At 35.7% G+C, this 19,108-nt stretch overlaps 6 protein-coding genes and 1 long non-coding RNA gene across 10 annotated transcripts; 2 read left to right on the plus strand and 5 right to left on the minus strand.

Annotated features, from left to right (window-relative positions):
• The first annotated feature begins 200 nt into the window (after positions 1–200).
• On the plus strand, positions 201–1,673 carry LOC104703355 (factor of DNA methylation 5-like). Its single transcript, XM_010419362.3, has 3 exons — positions 201–858; positions 951–1,175; positions 1,308–1,673. The coding sequence occupies exons 1-3, from the start codon at positions 529–531 to the stop codon at positions 1,527–1,529; spliced, it is 777 nt and encodes a 258-aa protein (XP_010417664.2). The 5' UTR covers positions 201–528; the 3' UTR covers positions 1,530–1,673.
• Positions 1,674–4,627: 2,954 nt separating this feature from the next.
• Positions 4,628–6,396, plus strand: LOC104703357 (aquaporin NIP6-1). Its single transcript, XM_010419365.3, has 5 exons — positions 4,628–5,057; positions 5,162–5,386; positions 5,629–5,823; positions 5,908–5,969; positions 6,064–6,396. Exons 1-5 carry the CDS (start codon positions 4,815–4,817, stop codon positions 6,254–6,256), a joined length of 918 nt encoding a protein of 305 aa, XP_010417667.1. The 5' UTR covers positions 4,628–4,814; the 3' UTR covers positions 6,257–6,396.
• LOC104703356 (large ribosomal subunit protein uL30z) lies at positions 6,343–8,363 on the minus strand. The gene is made up of 6 exons (XM_010419364.3): positions 8,234–8,363; positions 7,811–8,051; positions 7,232–7,332; positions 6,986–7,123; positions 6,780–6,882; positions 6,343–6,686 (listed from the first exon to the last, which is right to left on the minus strand). Exons 2-6 carry the CDS (start codon positions 8,030–8,032, stop codon positions 6,468–6,470), a joined length of 783 nt encoding a protein of 260 aa, XP_010417666.1. The 5' UTR covers positions 8,033–8,051; positions 8,234–8,363; the 3' UTR covers positions 6,343–6,467.
• Positions 8,364–8,727: 364 nt separating this feature from the next.
• Positions 8,728–9,496, minus strand: LOC104703358 (uncharacterized). 2 transcript variants are annotated; one of them, XM_010419366.2, is made up of 4 exons: positions 9,315–9,496; positions 9,165–9,215; positions 9,013–9,067; positions 8,728–8,909 (listed from the first exon to the last, which is right to left on the minus strand). In XM_010419366.2, the coding sequence occupies exons 1-4, from the start codon at positions 9,399–9,401 to the stop codon at positions 8,794–8,796; spliced, it is 309 nt and encodes a 102-aa protein (XP_010417668.1). In that variant the 5' UTR covers positions 9,402–9,496; the 3' UTR covers positions 8,728–8,793. The 2 variants fall into 2 exon arrangements, with proteins under 2 accessions (XP_010417668.1, XP_087312604.1); XM_087456478.1 differs by having other exon boundaries at positions 8,728–8,912.
• Positions 9,497–9,908: 412 nt separating this feature from the next.
• LOC104703359 (uncharacterized) lies at positions 9,909–10,880 on the minus strand. Its single transcript, XR_754200.3, has 2 exons — positions 10,746–10,880; positions 9,909–10,390 (listed from the first exon to the last, which is right to left on the minus strand). It is a non-coding gene; the product is annotated as an uncharacterized LOC104703359 (long non-coding RNA).
• Positions 10,881–12,674: 1,794 nt separating this feature from the next.
• Positions 12,675–17,725, minus strand: LOC104703360 (putative DNA (cytosine-5)-methyltransferase CMT1). Of its 3 annotated transcripts, none has more exons than XM_087456535.1 (19): positions 17,062–17,725; positions 16,819–16,937; positions 16,590–16,712; positions 16,395–16,497; positions 15,866–16,026; positions 15,724–15,788; positions 15,378–15,638; positions 15,208–15,266; positions 15,060–15,126; positions 14,539–14,868; positions 14,389–14,457; positions 14,222–14,308; positions 14,041–14,131; positions 13,859–13,971; positions 13,656–13,757; positions 13,515–13,558; positions 13,338–13,407; positions 13,158–13,260; positions 12,675–13,078 (listed from the first exon to the last, which is right to left on the minus strand). In XM_087456535.1, exons 6-19 carry the CDS (start codon positions 15,784–15,786, stop codon positions 13,041–13,043), a joined length of 1,497 nt encoding a protein of 498 aa, XP_087312661.1. In that variant the 5' UTR covers positions 15,787–15,788; positions 15,866–16,026; positions 16,395–16,497; positions 16,590–16,712; positions 16,819–16,937; positions 17,062–17,725; the 3' UTR covers positions 12,675–13,040. The 3 variants fall into 3 exon arrangements, with proteins under 3 accessions (XP_087312661.1, XP_087312659.1, XP_087312660.1); XM_087456533.1 differs by having other exon boundaries at positions 15,866–16,029; positions 17,062–17,575; XM_087456534.1 differs by lacking the exon at positions 17,062–17,725 and having other exon boundaries at positions 15,866–16,029; positions 16,819–17,047.
• Positions 15,797–17,228, minus strand: LOC147941910 (putative DNA (cytosine-5)-methyltransferase CMT1). Its single transcript, XM_087458682.1, has 5 exons — positions 17,062–17,228; positions 16,841–16,937; positions 16,590–16,712; positions 16,395–16,497; positions 15,797–16,026 (listed from the first exon to the last, which is right to left on the minus strand). Exons 1-5 carry the CDS (start codon positions 17,226–17,228, stop codon positions 15,797–15,799), a joined length of 720 nt encoding a protein of 239 aa, XP_087314808.1.
• Positions 17,726–19,108: the final 1,383 nt, after the last annotated feature.

The following is a 19,108-nucleotide window of genomic DNA, read 5'->3' on the forward strand; positions in this document are numbered from 1 at the left end:
GGCCTATACGTTGTCAACTAATGGGCTATTATTGACAACCGTATGTAGGCTTACTAAAACGCTGTCGTTTTAGTTGTGTCCGTCTTCTTCTTCTAGTCTAAAGTCTAGTCGAGGAATCTTTTATTAAACTCTCGACCTCTCTCTTGTTAGTCAGTGCTTCTCATTTCATTAAGATATAAGGGAAGAGCCTGCTAGATACCATTAGAAAACCCCTTGGAGTGCCACTGATCTAACTAAGAGAGTAAACAAATAAACATGTTATGGACTTAGTTGAAACAGTTGGGCCTTGTTTGTAGTAAAATTACCAACAACCAGCCCAAGATCTAGGAGAGAGATGAACGCTGCTTCCAAGCATGACGAGGACGTTTTGTTGATCACAACGTGTCGGTTTCTCGTCCTTCTCAAGAAAAGTATGTCAGTGGAATTGCGTAGCAGTAGGATAAATCTTATTGATTGGTTGTGCGGCTCGGTAAAGGTTATTACTACATGCAAAATTGCAGTTTACTAAAAAAAGTTTCCTAGTAACCGATGATGAAAGAAACCACTACCACCCAACAGAAAAGAAATATGAAAGAAAGGAACGATCTGAACGAAGAGCAGAAAAGGGTACTACAAGAAATGAATGTAAAGATTGAGAAGGTTGTTTCTCAAGGGATTCACAAACTAATCAAGGGCATCAAAGAAGAAGAAATGAATAAAGTCAAAGAGGAGATGGAGAGAAAGATGGACGAGATGAGAAAGAAGTTGGAGGATTACCGTTTGGAGATTGAAGATTTAGAGAACGTGAACAAAGCCCTTGTTCTTAAAGAACGTCAATCCAATGATGAGCTACAGGAAGCTCGGAAAGAACTAAAAAGAGTATGTATACATCTATCTATAATCTTTAGTGCGTTGATATGCTTTTGTGTGGGTTTACATGCAAAGTCTCTCTCTTTTTTTTGTTACTGTAGGGTTTTAGTGATTTATCGGATGATGTTGAATCAACAACATCCACTATTGGAATTAAGAGAATGGGAGAGATTGATATGAAGCCATTCCTTGATTTATCATGCAAGCGGAGATTGAGGAGTGGAAAAGTTGAAGACCAGGTGACGCTCTGCTCTGAATGGCAGAGAAATGTAAAAGATTCAGAGTGGAACCCATTCAAACGAGTGGGGAGTGGAGAGAAAATTAAGGTTTTGTTCTGTTTCTCACTGTCCTGTTTTGTTCAGTTTTATTTCCCACTACTAACTCTCTCTCTTTCTCTCACTGTCCTGTTTTGCATGTCTTGATTCTTCTGGTGATCATTCATGGTTATGGATTTGCAGGAAGTGGTAGACGAAGACGATGGCAGACTTAAAAATTTGGGAGAAGAGTGGGGAGAAGAGGTGAAAAAAGTGGTTAAGACAGCACTTGAGGAGTTGAACGAGTACAACCCAAGTGGCCGGTACCCAGTTCCGATACTGTGGAATTTTGAGCAAGACAGGATAGCAACACTGAAAGAGGGGATTGCTCACATGACGAATGAGATCAAAACACTCAAAAAATAGCTTGCATGAGTGTTTTGTAAAGAGTCTGTACTTTTGGAATCTTAGTTAAACTCTCCACCTCTTTTGTCTAGTCTCTCGATGCTTGCTTCTCGTTTTAGTGTCTAGAAACTTGGCTATTTAAACCCACGGAGGGTTCTTTTCTAACTCTGGTACGTATTCTTATTAAGAAATTATGTCTAAAAAAGCTATGGTGTATTCATATCAATATCCTTTTTATTTATCGCTTTTTCATTTTTTGGGTTCTGGAATCTAAACTTGTTAGTGTTAATCATCTTTATCTCAAAGCGATCTGAACCTATGGAACGTTCTCCTTCGTAATTCTGCTAATATTGAATTCCACTATAGTCAAAAAATTTGACATGAAATGTTCTAATATTATTCCAAAAAATACTCAAAAACTTACTACTTGGACCTTTTGAGATACTACTAGTTTGTGTTACCAAATCAAATGAGTTCGCTTGATATATCTGCCTGCTATTTTTTCAGTTAACACTTCACCCATATGCTTTTTATAAATTATTTAGCACCCTATACCACACCAATTTTTGGTTATGCATAATATATAGCACCAAAATCTTCGAATTTTTCCAAGTGTCAACAAGAAGGTTCCGAATAAATAAGGTTTCCCCAAATTAAGTAATGCAGGAACAAGCTTAATTGGAAACAGTAATGAATTTTTGAATCCACCAATTGAAACAATAATGGCATCACACACAATATTTTCCTTTTTTTTTTTGTTTGGCACCGCTATTATCACGCTTGCTTTAATTGTGTGGTTCAATAGCAATCTTGGGACGAGTATCAAACTCCTGATGAGTTGTATGTATAAGTAGCTTTTTCTTTCGTTTTGTTCAATTTAAGATACTTCGTAAATAGTTACTTTTTACATTTTAAGCATGCACACGATAACCCATTTTCAAATAATTTGGACCGGCCACATTATGATTGTATACAGCACTAATTAGTATAGAGAATAATACTATACATTATTTAAATATGACTTATAGAAATGAAACTCCGATCCATATAATGATAGTATAAATGAATTGAAACTCTAATTTTGTCCGAACCAGTTATATACACATCTACAGATTTTCATTTTCAACACACATGTTTGTGCTTGTGCGCATATCATCTAGATTATATATACTTGATGGCTTGATGCACATTATAAATAAATAAAAATTGTATGAATACCAAATAAATGAGTTATGAGTCCCTTCATAAACGCTGATTTAAAAACATCATGTCAAAATATGGGGAACTCAACAAAAAGAATGTAAACTTTGAAAAAAATCAAAAAGGAAAAGAAGACAAAATAAGACTCAACGAGTACAGTGAAGTGAGCCAGCTATGTTTATCTTTATGTTAATGAAAAAACTTATAATAGTAATAATCAAGAAGAAAATGGAATAAAGTTGACCAATTCATGGTAGCCCGATTAGTGAGGGACAAAATAATTTGGACCGGACTTTTGACATATTTTACTCGACCCTACTACATTTCTATTTACACCACTTCCCTTTTACTACTACTCTTCGATACATCCCCTTCAAAATCATACTATCATTTCTTTTTCGTAACTTTTTTATTTCAACTTTTTCCAACATTGTAAATCTATTTTCTACTCAAAAACAAAAATATATTCCTAATTTGTTTTTACAAGTGAATGGTTAAGTAAAATTCATCCAAATAGAAGAAATCGCATATTTTTATTATTTCTGTAAATACCAAGCGATGTGACGTTGGGCTTTAGAACAAACAGTACAGTCGCTTCACATCTTTTAAATGGTCATGATTTGCTCCTCCACTCCCACACACATTCATATGTTCTCATGATTTGTTGTTTTATTTTCCCATATGTATATGACTATATTCTGTGACATAACGTGAAATAACTTCAAGGGAATGGACGAAATTTAAATGGCTATCTTAGTCTTAGGATAAGAGGTATATATTCTGCAGATATATAGATAGGATAGGAGTATAGGACCTCTATATGTACACTGTACAAATAGTTATTTTAGTCGACACCGAGACCACTCATTTCCTTATTCTATAAAACTTAGCAAAGGGAAAGGGTATGTATACTTAAGCATAAGTTATAAAGGGTATGTATACTTAGCAAAGGTTATATACCCAAGTATTTTTCTAAGAGATATTATTATAAATAAATCGAAGACACATCATACGATGGCGAGGACAAAGCGAGAAATTAGTATATTTTTAAGGTAATTAGATTCTTAAGAGTTGTGGACGGGTCATCAAAGGTTCTCTTTGAAATTAGAAAACGAATAACTTTAAGAGCATACCATATAAATAAGAGTCATATGAATTCTAAGTTGATTCTAATTATATCAGTATACATCTCAAAATATACATATCTTTTATTTGAAATGTTTGATCTTGTTCCCACGCATCTTTTATCAGTAAAAAACAACGTTTATATAGAGGTAATTTGAGCCTCACTTGGAATGTTTTTGAAAGGCTTAAAGCTATGAACCTGTTCCAACGCGAAAAGAAAAATCATACTTTATACTTCCAAATTACACAACCATCTGCGCTGATTCGAACAAATAATCGATCTTAATACATGCAAACATTAAAAATTTTAAACAAATCATTTCTTTCATTACAATATTCTTCATTAATATTTTCTTTTGGTTAAACTCTGTTCTTCTTACCTTTTTTTTTTTTTTTTGTTGCATGTATTAGAGATTAAGACAAAAAGAGTGCACAAAAAAAGAGAGTCGACTGTGAGTCACAGTATGTGATAAGGAAAGGTCAAGAACCATCGCTTTTATCATCATTCTCTTTGCTAACAACTTACAACCACGCAAACCCAATAGTTCCATTCTCATGGAGAGAATAACAAATTAGGAAAAATAATGTATGTCGATAGAGAAAGAGCTCCACAATTATTGCTTCATGCCAAAAGCTTCTTTTAGTACACGATATACGTAACATGTAAGTAGACATATAAAAGATACGATACACGAACCCATTCTCAGAAAGATAGCAACATTTCATGTTATGTAAAGAGTCTTCCTTATGACACATGCATTAAAACTAAGGATTACCAAACCCACTCACTCCTCACTCCAACAAAAAATGAAATATCAATCACCATATTTTGGATCCTTCACTCATAAGTCAACTCTCATATTTTGGATCCCTATAAATACCCTACACATCCCTTAATTATATAGCACATAAAACAATCATCAGAACAAAAACATATATCCTCAAATTAGGATCTCATCTCTCTCTCTCTCTACCCTCGATATGGATCATGAGGAAATCCCATCAATGCCCTCAACGCCGGCGACAACCCCGGGGACTCCAGGAGCGCCGCTCTTTGGAGGATTCGAAGGGAAGAGGAATGGGCATAATGGTAGATACACACCAAAGTCACTTCTCAAAAGCTGCAAGTGTTTCAGTGTTGACAATGAATGGGCTCTTGAAGATGGAAGACTCCCTCCGGTCTCTTGCTCCCTCCCTCCCCCTAACGTCTCCCTCTACCGCAAGGTACATATATACAGACACTTTCTCTGTTTCTCATTACAGTTACTTACACTCATGTTACCGATCATTCACTGAGCATTGACCGGTACAAATTTGTGTGTGTGAAGTTGGGTGCAGAGTTTGTTGGGACGTTGATCCTGATATTCGCCGGGACAGCGACGGCTATCGTGAATCAGAAGACAGATGGAGCTGTGACGCTTATTGGTTGCGCAGCCACAGCTGGTTTGGCTGTCATGATCGTTATATTATCGACTGGTCACATCTCCGGGGCGCATCTCAATCCGGCTGTCACCATTGCCTTCGCTGCTCTCAAACACTTCAACTGGAAACACGTCAGTACTTTTTCATTTTAATTGGTTTAACACAGTTACGCACTTTTGGATGTTACTGGGAGAACCACATTAAATTTATAGACATGCACATGCATCGAATCATGACACAGTTTATTATGAATTAAATTCTAACATGGGTTGATAAAAAAAGTATATAAAATCTGATCGTATAAAGCGATCTCTAATAATAGAAATTTTTGTTGGTGTCTATCTAATTAAAACTAACTATGTTACAAAAATAGGTGCCAGTGTATATCGGAGCTCAGGTGTTGGCCTCCATCTGTGCGGCATTTGCACTGAAAGCAGTGTTTGAACCGACCATGAGCGGTGGTGTGACGGTGCCGACGGTGGGTCTCAGCCAAGCCTTCGCTTTGGAGTTCATTATCAGCTTCAACCTCATGTTCGTGGTCACAGCCGTAGCCACCGACACGAGAGCCGTAAATTTCAGAACAAACAACTAAAGATAATTAAACATATTGAAAAATTTGGTCGTGTCTGGAAAACTAATGACAAAATTACAGGTGGGAGAGTTGGCGGGAATTGCGGTGGGAGCAACGGTCATGCTTAACATACTCATAGCTGGGTATATATAAGATCTAAACTAAACCATATCTTGATTTCAGTTGTCGTACACATTAGATAAAACGTTTTACTGATCAAGATGTTGTGTTCAACAGACCTGCAACTTCAGCTTCGATGAATCCAGTAAGAACACTAGGTCCAGCCATTGCAGCAAACAACTACAGAGCTATTTGGGTTTACCTTACTGCCCCAATTCTTGGAGCGTTGATCGGAGCAGGAACATACACGATCGTGAAGTTGCCAGAGGAAGATGAAGCACCCAAAGAGAGGAGGAGCTTCAGAAGATGAATAATGACAAAACTTGCAAAAACAATCGCTTATGTTACTCTGTTTGAATCACGTGTATAATATATAATCTCTGATGTCACCGATGGTTATGTAATTGCGAATGTCCCTTTAATCAAAATTGCAATAGCGTTTCGTCCAAATGGTCGGGTTTTAGTCTCATACAGAACTTTTTAAGGAAAATATAGCTCGCGATTACAAGGACTCGCTGCATCTAATTCAATTTGTTGATGAGATCATTGATCTTATCTTCGCGGTTACCAGTATCTCCTCCTTCGCTGAAAACTTGCTTCTTCCTGTTCAAAACACCAGCCGTGGGCTTGTTGAGTTTCAACGGTCCCAAAAATCTCATCACTTCTCTGAAATGATCACCAACCCTTGCTATCTCATTCACAAGGTCTTCTATGCCAAAGATTTTGTGTACTCCTAGAGCCTACGGGGTAACACAAGTTGGAATGATTCAAGAAACAGAATGATTATAATCTCGAACAAGCTCTACTATACTTTTAACAGTTGGAAATTTTACCTGTTCGATAATGTTGTTGTCGGTAAGAGGAACAGGATTGCCCTCTATTATTGTGTATCCCTTTTTGTATATGAGGTCCTTGACGCTCTTATCATTGGGGTATCTTCAAGAATCGTAAACAACGGTCAGGTCATAAGAGAATCGAGAAACATAAATGAAATTGAGCAACAAGGAAAAATCGAAAGAGGACTCGTCTCTTTACTTACCCATAAGTGACATAAGGCTGCACTTTGAGAAGCTTTTGGAACAGACTGTCAGTTGCTCTGGCAAATACACCAGTAAAGGTGCTCCTCAGTTGCAGATTGTTAAGAATCCTCTTGGTCTTTGGGTGCATATCACTCTTGCTAATCACCAAATAAAATAAAAAAATAGAAAAGGATAAGAAAACTGGCAGAGAGAAAGACTAGATTCAAAGGGGAAGAAGATAAAGCTAATTGAAGAATATAACTTACCCTCCTTGTATACGTATGATGAAAACCAGGTTAGATTTAACTGGTGGAGGAGATGACTTTGGCCTCTTGACCCTTTGCTTCATCCGGATAAGATCTATTTCCTTAAGGAATAACAATCAACAAAAAAAGAAAACTGTCAAATTACAAAGAACAATGCAGTATTAACATAAAGTCCTAAGCACAACCTTACAAACCACGGAGATATCTCAAAGGTGAAACATTTGCTTATCAGTCATAGTTCGACCTAGTCATAGTCTAAGAGATTGTGAAGAAAAATCTAATTTCATGCTGCAACTTCAACTCTACATAAAGCAATGAAAGACCTTTACTATGCAGAGAGACCGTAGTCAAATGCATAGTGAGTTGAAACCAAAACCTAAAAGAGTAAAACTTTTGATTTAATTGAGAGACCTTTACTACTCAGCAAAACCTTGTATACATGATCTAAGGTGTAGTAAAAGACAAGTCTAGAAGCAAAAAGAGCAGAGCTTGAGGCAGTAAAATCAATGGACAATGACTGAGAAACAAATGTTATTAAAATCAATGGCCAAATCTAGGAAAGTAAGAGAGAGTAAGTACCTTAGCCCTGAACTCAAGCACAAAATCTTCAGGACGTTTGATATCAGAGACTTTCTTCTGCTTCTTCTTGCCGAAATTGCCCAACTCAAGTTGCTTCTTCCTGATAAAGGCAAGCTCATCTCTGTTCTTCCTCTTCTTCAGTATAATCTCCGGTATGTAATCCAAACCCTTAGCTTCTTCTCCGGCCATTATCTCTACTCCCTTAGCTTCTTCTTCGGCCATTTTCTCTACTCTTTTGCTTCTACAAGACAAATATACAGATTGTCAGATTGTATTTTGTGAAGAAAGTAATAGAGAATCTGTAAAAACGGTTCCTTGAAAACAAACAGAGACTAAAACTCTCAACTCTAGAACAAGTGAGGCTATAGGGGACCAAGACAGAATGAACAAGGGAACAATGCGGAAAAGGAAAAACAAAATTACCGGTGGCGGCGAAGCAATTTGAACGGCGGCTAAGAATGAAGTCGAAGCTGGTAGCAATGGCACACGATTTGAGAATCCTAGGGTTTATGAACTAAAATCTCTTGTGTTACCAGACTTAATTATACAGTCTGGGTCAGACTTATAAAAAAGCCCAATATATGTGGGCTTATGTAAGGCCTTACTTGTTTTTTTTTTTTTACGTACTGCCTTTGTTGAATGTATTTGGCGTTACTATCTTGTGTGAATAAGAAAGAATACGTTGAAGTTGTGAACTGGAAACCACCACTACAAGGGGTTTTTCTTTGGCTCTATCTCTGTCTAGTTTCTTGATTGTTTGGTCTTAGTTTTGATATTGCTACTTCGAGAGGCCAACAAAGAAAAATGTAAATTGCTTCAGCATCGTATATTCTAACTTATTGGTACAGTTTTGTTCTTTAAATATGATATTTCTAGTTGCACAGTTTGAATTTTCTCAAGGAAAGATTGGCCAGGTGCAAGCCAATCTTGAAGAAAAAATCAGGTTTCCAAGGACTTATATATAGAACAGGTAGAAAAACTTTTTACAAATGGCTTGTCTTTGTTTCTCCATCTTCATTGTCTAATGCAGCTGCTAACCTAAACTTAAGAATCTTGTGGAGTTTGGCAACAGGTTCAACTGTCTTCTTCTGGTTTTCACCTGCTGCCAAATAAAAAACCAAATGAAGAAACCGCAAACCCAAATAACAACATGCTATGTTTGTTGAGATGATAAAGAGGGAAAGCAAGTGAAACTAACTAACCCATGTCGTCAGAGAAAGCAAGGCATGTACCAATTGTTTCTATATATTCTCCAACCTGAGAGATAGAGAGAGAGAGAGAGAGAGAGAGATCAAATCGAATACGACTATATTAAGAATGGAAGAGTAACTCTACAACTCTCAGAATTAAGTACCAGCTTGATTTTGCCATCAATGGTCAACACCGGATTCAAAGTATCCAAACCCTGAGAAGAAAACGAAACAAAATTTATAAAAAAGAAACAATGCAAGAGAAGAGATATAGTTAAAAGAAAAATTAAAAGAGATTTTGGATTGAACTGAACTGATAAAGTATAAGGAGCATCTGATGGAATGTCAATGTGTCTTGAAACGTCATCAAGATCAATCATTACATACTCTTCGTCCTCCATCTCTCTCTCTCTCTCTCTGGTATCAATTTTGTTTATTAGGGTGAAGAAGACGAACACAAAATTTTCTCAGCAGTAGTTTCACTTCAATCGCTTCTCCGTCTTCTTCCTTCGTCTGTGTTAGAATTTTGCTCAGTTACGTTGCGAGATATCAATTTTGGGCCCATTATTTTAACCTAAAAGCCCAAAATAATGAGTGAGGCGGTTATCATCCACTCTCCACCTCACGCGCGCGAATCAAAGCTCTCTCGGAGACTAGAGACAGAACAAGTTTTTAAGCTAATCTTCTTTCTTCACACGAATTACCATCAAGCATCAACTCAAAGACAAAACTTTATGTTTTTACAGAAAAAAAAAAAAAAAAACGCTCGAGAGATCTGCCTCTTTTATTTACTATCCACCGACAAGAAGCACACGTCTTTTCCCCTGAACCGTCAAGAGTCTTATTAAACCTGTCTCTCTTTTTAAATAGATGCATCACTAGTTGTTTCTATATATACTGCGTTTGAATTTGATTCAATATTACTTTATTTAGGCACATCAAAATGGAAAGACTTAAAAAGATCATAGCTACATGCCTACATCAATACTATTCGTATTCCAGTTCACCCAACTCTCTCTAAACCATATATGTCTAAACAGGATTACACAAGATCGTTAAACACAGCGGTCTCCAGAGTAGATGGGAGTCTCGTTAACCTGAGTCTCATTCTCATTCGAATCTCCTGCAGAGTCAAGCAACGAGGTCTTGCTGCTTCCCATATCAAGCGTGATAGCATCAAGGTCCCCCTTCAAGGCTTTCATATTTGCACGCCTCCTCTTTGCAATCTCCCTCCTTGCACTCAGGAAATTAGATGATGATGATGATGATGAAGTGCTGATCATCTTCCAGAGTGCATCTACTTTTTTTGTACGAGCACTCTTCAATTCTTCAATCGTTAACTGAAAATATTTATCCATCTTCTTCGTTGACAGAATCATTTTTACCGTACCTATTTTTTTAACAAGAAGGATAAAATCAATTAATCAAACAAAACAGACGGGAAATCATATATAAATTACTGTATCTAACAAAGCCAATTCGATGAACAGAGCCCCGAATTTTCAAGTAAGGTAGAAACACTTGAACCCCATCATCATCATCTTCATCATCAACTGAATCCACTTTTTACATAAATCATCACTAGACAAACAATTATGGGATTCCCAAAGTATTATTATTAATATCCCACCCAACAACAGCTCAATCAAATCTAGGTCGTGCATATTAAGTTAATTAACGAACAAACACAAGAAGGGTACACTTAGATTTTTCCTAAACATATTATTTTGAGGTTCGAGACAAACCTGAGATTGACTGAGAGAAGCGAAAACGAAATCAGATCAAAGCAAAGCTTGCTCCTGAGAGGTAGGTTTTAAACGATCGATCTTAAGAGACAATGCAAGGCGGCGCAATTATCCCAATCTTCTTCTTTTGTTTGGGGCTTATTATTCCTTTTTTTTTAAAGCAATTCGGCCCAAGGCCCACCACATAAATAGGTTCGAAGGAGAAAGAAAGAAAATTAAAAAAAAAAAAATTGACTCTCAGTAATTTTTTTTAAGAAGTCAAAGTCGGTAGTCAATTGTCGACTTTGACTCTCAGCAATTTTTTTTAAAAAAAATATGACAAATTTTTGGTTTTTTAATACATATACATATACGAAAGCCAATTACAAATAGCAGAATAATTAAATAAATTCACCTCAAATTATACAATTTCTATATCGAGTTCCTTGTTTGTGTCACCAATGTGATTAAAAGTACATCTTTCTAGTGTTTAAATGCTAATTTTTATTCATTTGTACTTATATAAGAAGTCTACGTTTTTTAATATGTCTTTGGCCACTTACCAGCTATGACCAACAATTTTCTTAGCGGTAGAAGACATTCTTGAAGTATGTAAAATCGAGATTGGAAGAAAAGGGGATATTTTGTACAAGATGATGCATGTAAATTTGCTTGTTACAAAACAGTTTCAGATGGTTATAATGTTGTCGAATTCTAAAATTTGTTGGATTTCATGTGTTTTGTTTAATAAAGTTCGACTTATTTTTGCTCCTTGGTTAATGGCTTACATGGTTTGACGTAGCATATTATCAAATGGGTATCTTTTTTTGAATATTTTTTAATTGACATATACACACATATATTAGTAGATTAAATATCATAATGAGCATTTGTCCGGTATATATATTTAAGTTGTACTAATTAATAAAGTCCCCCTAATGCATGTTGACAAAGCAAATGAATGCTATGAAAAATTATTAAAGTACGTCCCAGAAGACCGTAGAGGTGAATGGGATAAAATGCTGTGAAAAGGTTCCAAATGGGAAAATTTGTATGGTGATGGATTTTGAGGTAACTATACAGACATCGAGATAGCAACCATAAAAGTTATGGTCACGTAAAAAATCTCTCTTATTCGTGGGAAGAAATCGCGAACGTTGTATAAAGTACCATCAGGCGCTCGAGGAAACCTACAGTTTCCAGTTCTATCATAGAGATCCTTCTGGAGAAATGGGAAGAAAATAAAATAGGTAAAAGGCACAAATTAAATGTACGAAATACATACTAAGATTAAAATTTACCATTGAGAATGACAGATTTATTATTAAACCCTCCACACATTTTCTTTTGTATTTTTCATAAGGTTAGATAAACAGCCCAATAAAAACCATTCAATTAAGATTCTTAAAATATGATGTGAGTTTATCATTGCTCTCAGTGTTAAACATCACCCACCCTCCACACATAAACCATCTTCTTCTTTTTTTTTTTTTTTTCATTTTTTAAATCAATAAGAAAATAGAACAACAAGAAACAGTTATAAAGCTACTGAGGGAAGACTACCTTTCTCAAAAAGCGTTTACATCATACCGTAAGATTTGTTGGCCATGAACTCATGATACAGCTACATTTTATTTACTTTCGGTGTTTGTTCGTAACATAACTTTGCTTTGTTTTTTCTTTGCAGGTCTCAGTCTGATTTTGGAAACCAATTATATGTTTTAAGGGTGCAGACCAGGTAACAAGTTATTAAATGCTGTGTGATGGGCATGGCTATAAATTATATACATGAGTTATGACTTATCTTTGTGCTAATATTGCCTTTACGTTGATCCCTTGTCCTTGTCCAGATTATCAATCGAATAATCTCAAAACAAAATGTAAACCGGATAATTTTCTAAAACCGAAGAAGAGCAATTTAATACTGTGAATTGGTAAACAAGAAAATAGTTGTCTTGAATCTAGAGGTCAAGATCGATAAATAAATTGAAATATTGTGTTTCCAAAAGATCAAATAATAAACTAACAAGAACGAAAGCGATCAGAGGTAACAATTAAAGCAAATGTTTGAGCATTTAAGCTCAAAACCAAATTAAAAGAAGAAAACTAAGACAAGTCTAGATAACTGGAGTGCGACTCTTAAAGATAAGAGATAATTTCATCATTGAGGCTTTTTGGATGGAGAGATTGTCAATCAGATTGATCCTCTGCCTTCGCCTGCATGCATTCAGGATACTTGAAGGGAAGCTTCATTACAGGCTCATTATCATCGGTCAGTCCTTGACTCGCCATACCAAATGCATCCTAACGCAACCCCTACAGGAACAGCCACCGCATTTCCAACCTGGATGTGCCTGCACAAAGTTTCAGATTCATAAACAAGTTTTTTCACATTTGGATCTCTAGTGAAGGCAGCAAGGACCACGGACTTACTTTCCTTAATTGTGCCACACAGCTTGTAACTATCAGGGAACCCTTGTAGTCTGGCATTCTCACGGACAGACAACACACGGTTTTGCTTCGGATGGATTACACACTGCATAAACCAGTTTTATTAAGAAAAATAGAGTCACCAGAGAAAGAAAAGTAGGAAATGAAAGCAAAAGAGCTTACCTGGTTATGCGGTTCAGCTCTTGTCACTACTGTGTTAACAATTTCATCCCACCACAAGCGACCAAACGGCCTGACATTCAGATAACAGATTTGTTATTATTTAGTGAATTCAACACTCTCAGGTTATGGAAAGAGCTAGATTCCAAAGAAGAAGCATATTAGTTAAGAGAAAGTCACTTTTTTGATGTTCCTTTTACGAATTTAATTGCATAAGTAGGGACCTGTCAACACCACAACCATGTCAAAAAGAAGAAGCTGCAAACAAAAAAAACACTAGAACAGAATGATGACAAGGTTTTAAGTGAGTTAGATTATTACCACATTCTTTCCAGATTTCAACTTTGCTCGCTTCACCGAATCATCAATTTGCACTTTGTTATTATGAACTAAAACACCAGGCATATCCCGGAAATTAGCCCCCTGTAGCAATAAGAATACAGTAACATGAACAAAGAAATTATCAAACATTGAATGCTTGAAGCAGGCACTACAAAATATATAACACTAAAACATTGTCGCACCTTCTTTTTTGGTATATATGAGATTCTTTCCAAGTCGTTAGTGCTCAGCTGTAATGGCTGGTGATCGAATAACTTGTGCGACGAATCTCCACCAGTTACGGGTAGTAGTGTCTCTGAAACAAGAATATTCGTTAATATGTGATAAGTGGTAACACAAAATCTATCGAGTTCAAAATGCTCACCAGATCTTTTCAACGCAATATATTTTTGAAAATCTGTCTTAGGACCAGCATCATTATAATTCCTTACATCAATTTTTTCATAATTTGTCACCTGCAGCATCAAGAGAGCACTGATCAATGAACTATATAAGATATGATGTACCTTAAGCAACAATGGCAGTTTAAAAGTTTAGATACACACCGGTGGTAGATCACTAATAGCATCAGCCAGTGTAAGAGCATCTTCTAATTTGAGAATCTCCTTTTGGATACGGCCAACTTGAATATCCTGCATTTACAACAAATAAATAAGAAGGCAGCCCAATAATAAGAGTATTTAACTTTAAAACTGAAACAATCCACACTTGCCTCAAATTCTACAGCGGTGTGGAACGTTTTCAGAACCTCATGAGTGGGCAGAGGGTATGGAGGCAGTTTCTGTTTAACACACATTAAGAGAGAGTCATAAAGAACATATCCTCTCCAGAAAAATAACTATTAGGTAACATATATATTTACCTCTGTTGGTTGCGCAGCCCATAGAAAAACTCGGTTTCTAAGTTGAGCGACACCATAAGATCCCGCTGCCATCATGCCCAACCTTGTTTGATAGTTCATCGCAACAAAGGTAGCAACAGCATGACGTGCCAAATATCCGTTCGAAAACTTGAGAAGGTCTACAACATTTTCCATAAGCACGTACTTTGGTTTGAGGAAGTCAATGATGTCCAAAAACACCAAAATTTGCTGGTTTTTCGTATCTTCAAGCGGTGCTTGTTTGTTTCTAAAACGGTTATAACCACTGATCCCTTGACAGGGTGAGCCACCGCAAACCGAGTAAGCAGTGCCCTGAACAAAAGTAACAAACAAAAATTTAAGAGACCAAATTCTTCATGAACCAATAAGAACTCTCATAAATGACGATATTTTGTCAACAAGATAATACTATGCTTTGCACAATTCATCACTTATGTAGTATGCAGGGTGAAGAACTATCATAAATAGCTAAACATACTATGCAAAGGAAACAAAAGACTTACAGGTAAGGGTAACAGATTAGACTTAAAGCCATTTGTCACAAACTCTTTTAGTTTATCCTTGCAATTTCTGGAGGAAAAAATGAATCATCTCAATATCAATAAACCATCAATACAAAAGTTGTATCAGAGGATAATTTGGAAAAGTTACCCTAAGCCAGCATAAGGCTCCCATGTATCGTCATCAGGACCGTAGCCTTTCCACCTCACCTGAAAGTAATGAAATAATAAGAAAAATAATGTTTGAGTTACATCTTTACAAATGACGAAATTTGTTTGTAGCTAATTGAGAATTCTGATATATAGTTCATGAAACAATACCTTAAGATGAAGTGACTTTTCCCCTTTCTCATTAGGATCTCCAAAAGCGATGTCACTGAACTCTTGTACTTCAAACTCTCCAGGTGAGAGTTCAGTATCAATACTTGTCTCATCTATGTCATCATCTTCGTCACCTTCTTCATCTTCCAACTCAGAAATTGATTCCGTTGGTTCAGTGCTGGAAATGAGGGAAAACTTCTCACAAAGGTTTTTCCATTCTTTGAGAAGAACTAGAAAGTCTTCTGCAGCTTCATTTCTCACCTGCTCAACGTTCACAATGAATTAATTACATGAGTGGCAATTATATTTACAAAAAAAAATCATTAAATCACCAATACAGACTTACCTCTGTCTCAGGATGATTAAGTCTAAGACTATTAAAGCAGAAGGATTTAGATCCACAGCCCATTTCTGCAAAATCAGAGAGAATCTTGCTCAAATACAGCAAAATATAAATGTGGTAAGTTGGTATAAATAACAAGATTTACCGTAGTCAGTTTTACTCCTGATATGGAGGCCCCCATGCAAAAACCAGTGGACATTGCTCCACACCCACTGTAAAGATCCAGTAAGAATTTTTCATCACTGTGAGGATTCACTATGCAATTGGAGTCAGAATCGCTTGAAATGGTTGAGGATGAAGCCCTATCTGCTGAAATTTTTTGGCAAGATAGAAATCATCAGCTCTTTTCGAAACACTTTGAAGAAATTTAATAAGGATATGACTGATAAAGTTGCAAAAACCAGCGCTTGTGTTAAGAATTTTAAAAAATGACCAACTTAGATAAGATAGTTCTCATGTAAAAACAGTAATAATTCTAGGAAGGTGCTAGAGAAACTAATAAACATATACAGAACAGTTACAAGGAAGCTAATTTAAACCGTGACCAGAAGGAATAAAGTTTCCAATGTTCTAAGTAAAGTCATTTGCACTTAACAACGAGCTCAGATAAGATAGTGCTGATATAAAGTAATATATCTAGGACACACAGCAAAACAGAAGAGAAATTTATTTACCATCATCTGCGTTGACAAAAGTGAGATGTGGAAGCTCGTACTTCATATCATAAAAAAAGTCACATGGAGGAATTATTCTTTCTTCTGAAGCTCGTGAATCAATCTGTTGTAAAAAGTGTAAATCAGTTTAGAAGCCGAATATGATCAAACGTTGTTTTCACACACTGTGCCATTGGAAATCAGAGTATTTGATACCTTGGGTAATGGGACTTTGGCAACATTGACTTTAGAGAAAATGCAACTCAAAGGATTGTCGTCTTCCACATTTGATAAAAACACTCTATTTTCTTGCACAAGTTGCGCAAATCTTTCAATCACCTAAGACAAAACAAATGAGAAACATTAATCAGTAGTAGGAGCAATAGACATAATGTACTAAAGAAGAATATCAAAGTAAACTCAAAACGCAAGAAAATCAACTCACAGTATCATCTGGTCTGCAGAACCGTGACGTAGACATCGTCATTGAGATTGATGAGAACGCCATCAACCAAAGCTTGCTCGTAGTGACGTTTCGCTTGTTTGATTTCTTCTTCTTTGGCACTGTAATTTTAAACCCCACAAAACGTCAACACAGAAGGTACAACAAGCAACAAAAATCACAGAACAAGAACACGAAATTTCGACCCAGGAAATTAAAAAAAAAAAAAAAACCCTAAATTCTGACACGTTTATGGCAGTTTTAATGGGAGTATCATCATCAAGCTTTGGTTTCTTGAATTGGTAGCGAAGAGGCCATCTAATCATAGATTCCACAACAGAGATGGGTTTCCCCGCAAAGCACAGATCTGACTCTGGTTCATCCCGTTTCTTCGTTTTGCTTTTCACAGCCATCTAGATTGTGTGTTTCGGAAGATGGATTGGGAGATGAAGAATTGAAGATGAAGAGGTGAAGAGACGAAGAGGTTATATCTGTAGTACAGTAGTAGTGGAGAGCACTGGAGACAAAAAAAAAACAAAATTAAAAATCTTTCCTTTTTTTTTTGGAAGAGAAATTTAATGAAAGAGTTTTAGGAAACTGAAATCAGTTTTCGAAATTAAAAAAGAAATTTAGGAAATAATAATAAAGTTTCGAATTTTGGGAATTTTTGCAAGAGCGGGAGAATCTCTCTCTACTTGTATGTATGTACTTTTAGCTCCCTGTTGTTTTTGGTTATTTCGATTTTTGACCTCATTCTACTACTACTACTGATCGTAATGGGCCTATTAACAAGGGCCCTTGAATGGGGCGATTAAACTGGAACACAACGTTTATGGCCATAGTGGAAGAGAGAGAGTTGTGGTGGTATTAGCCATGTTCGACGTTGATGAGATGTTAGTAAAAAAACCACACTCGTGAATCGTGATCGATCGTGACTAATAAATAAGTCAAAGCAACCAACAACTAAATAAGTCTTTTTTTTTTTTTTACTTATAATTTTGTAATTGCAAATAAATTTAGTGGAGTTTATGTTCCCTATCTTTGTGGAACAATCCCACGTTTCCATTTCTCTTCGTGTCTCCTAATTGTACGAGTTTATTAGAGACTTCGTTATTATCTAAATAGACAACAAACCAAACAAATTAATTATAAGCATAATGATCCTTTATTTTTCTAAACATAAGTGTTTTTCCATCCCATTTACTACTAGTAAACAAATATCAATCATATCACATGACAAAAAGAACTTGATTAATCAAACCAACTGGATGATTATTTTTTATTTACTAATAAGTTTGTAGCTTTAGATGTTCTAATATCATTGTTATTCATGGAACATTTCTTATTTCCTCTTCTTTTTTTAGGGTCCTTTGTTGTTAAAGAATTAGAGGGGTGGTCCATATATTTTTGCTCTGGAGGTTGGACCGACAAGGTAATCTAGGAGGAGATATATTGTCGAATCTGATTAGACAAAGCAAAATAAAAACAAATATGCATCACCTCATAAGTCACTACGATGAAAGCAAAAAATGTACTTTTTGCTACTAAAGCTGGATGTGTTTCTTTTTTTTTTGCATTTGTTTTTATTTTAAATGAAAACAATGATAATTTTTGAGGAATCATATAGGTTGGTGATAAGATCACAGTTGGATGCAGTGTATTAAAAATTGAACTGATGGTATGACTACATCGTATATTGTTACGGTAAGATCGCAATTATGTGATGTTATTACTAACAAGTTAATCGTATCGTACGACCAAGAAAAGTAACATTTTCATTTATCAAGTACTATACTATTTAGAAATTATAGCCATGTATCAAGTAAGATTGTACTTTACTTTTAAACAAAACGATAATGCCACTATATTAACGTGTGTATACAATCATAAATCTGTTTTAGTTTATTCATAACACAGAAAACATAACATAAATGTTCCTATAACTACAACTTTTTCATTTTGGATAGAGACCACATATATATACAACTAGAAAGTTAACTGATTTAACAGTTTAGTTGACATATATCAACGGTGTATGGTTTTGTAAGCTAACAAAAATGAATTTATAATCATAAAAAATGATTAATGACATTCTTATGTGAGATCGATGGATGTGTATGGTTTTTAAGTTTTGGACGACATTCAACCGAAAACGGGAGAATGGATTAAAAAAAATTGAAATGAAAGGGATTGTCGGGGAGATTTGATTGGCTTCATAATCCTTGTCCAAAAGTTGCTAACTTACCTAACACTTAAACAAATAAAGACAGCTTCTTCATATAGGGTTCTGAAT

This window comes from Camelina sativa, chromosome 7 (assembly GCF_030686135.1).
Source record: "Camelina sativa cultivar CO46 ecotype springtype chromosome 7, ASM3068613v1".
NCBI classification, from domain to species: domain Eukaryota; kingdom Viridiplantae; phylum Streptophyta; class Magnoliopsida; order Brassicales; family Brassicaceae; genus Camelina; species Camelina sativa.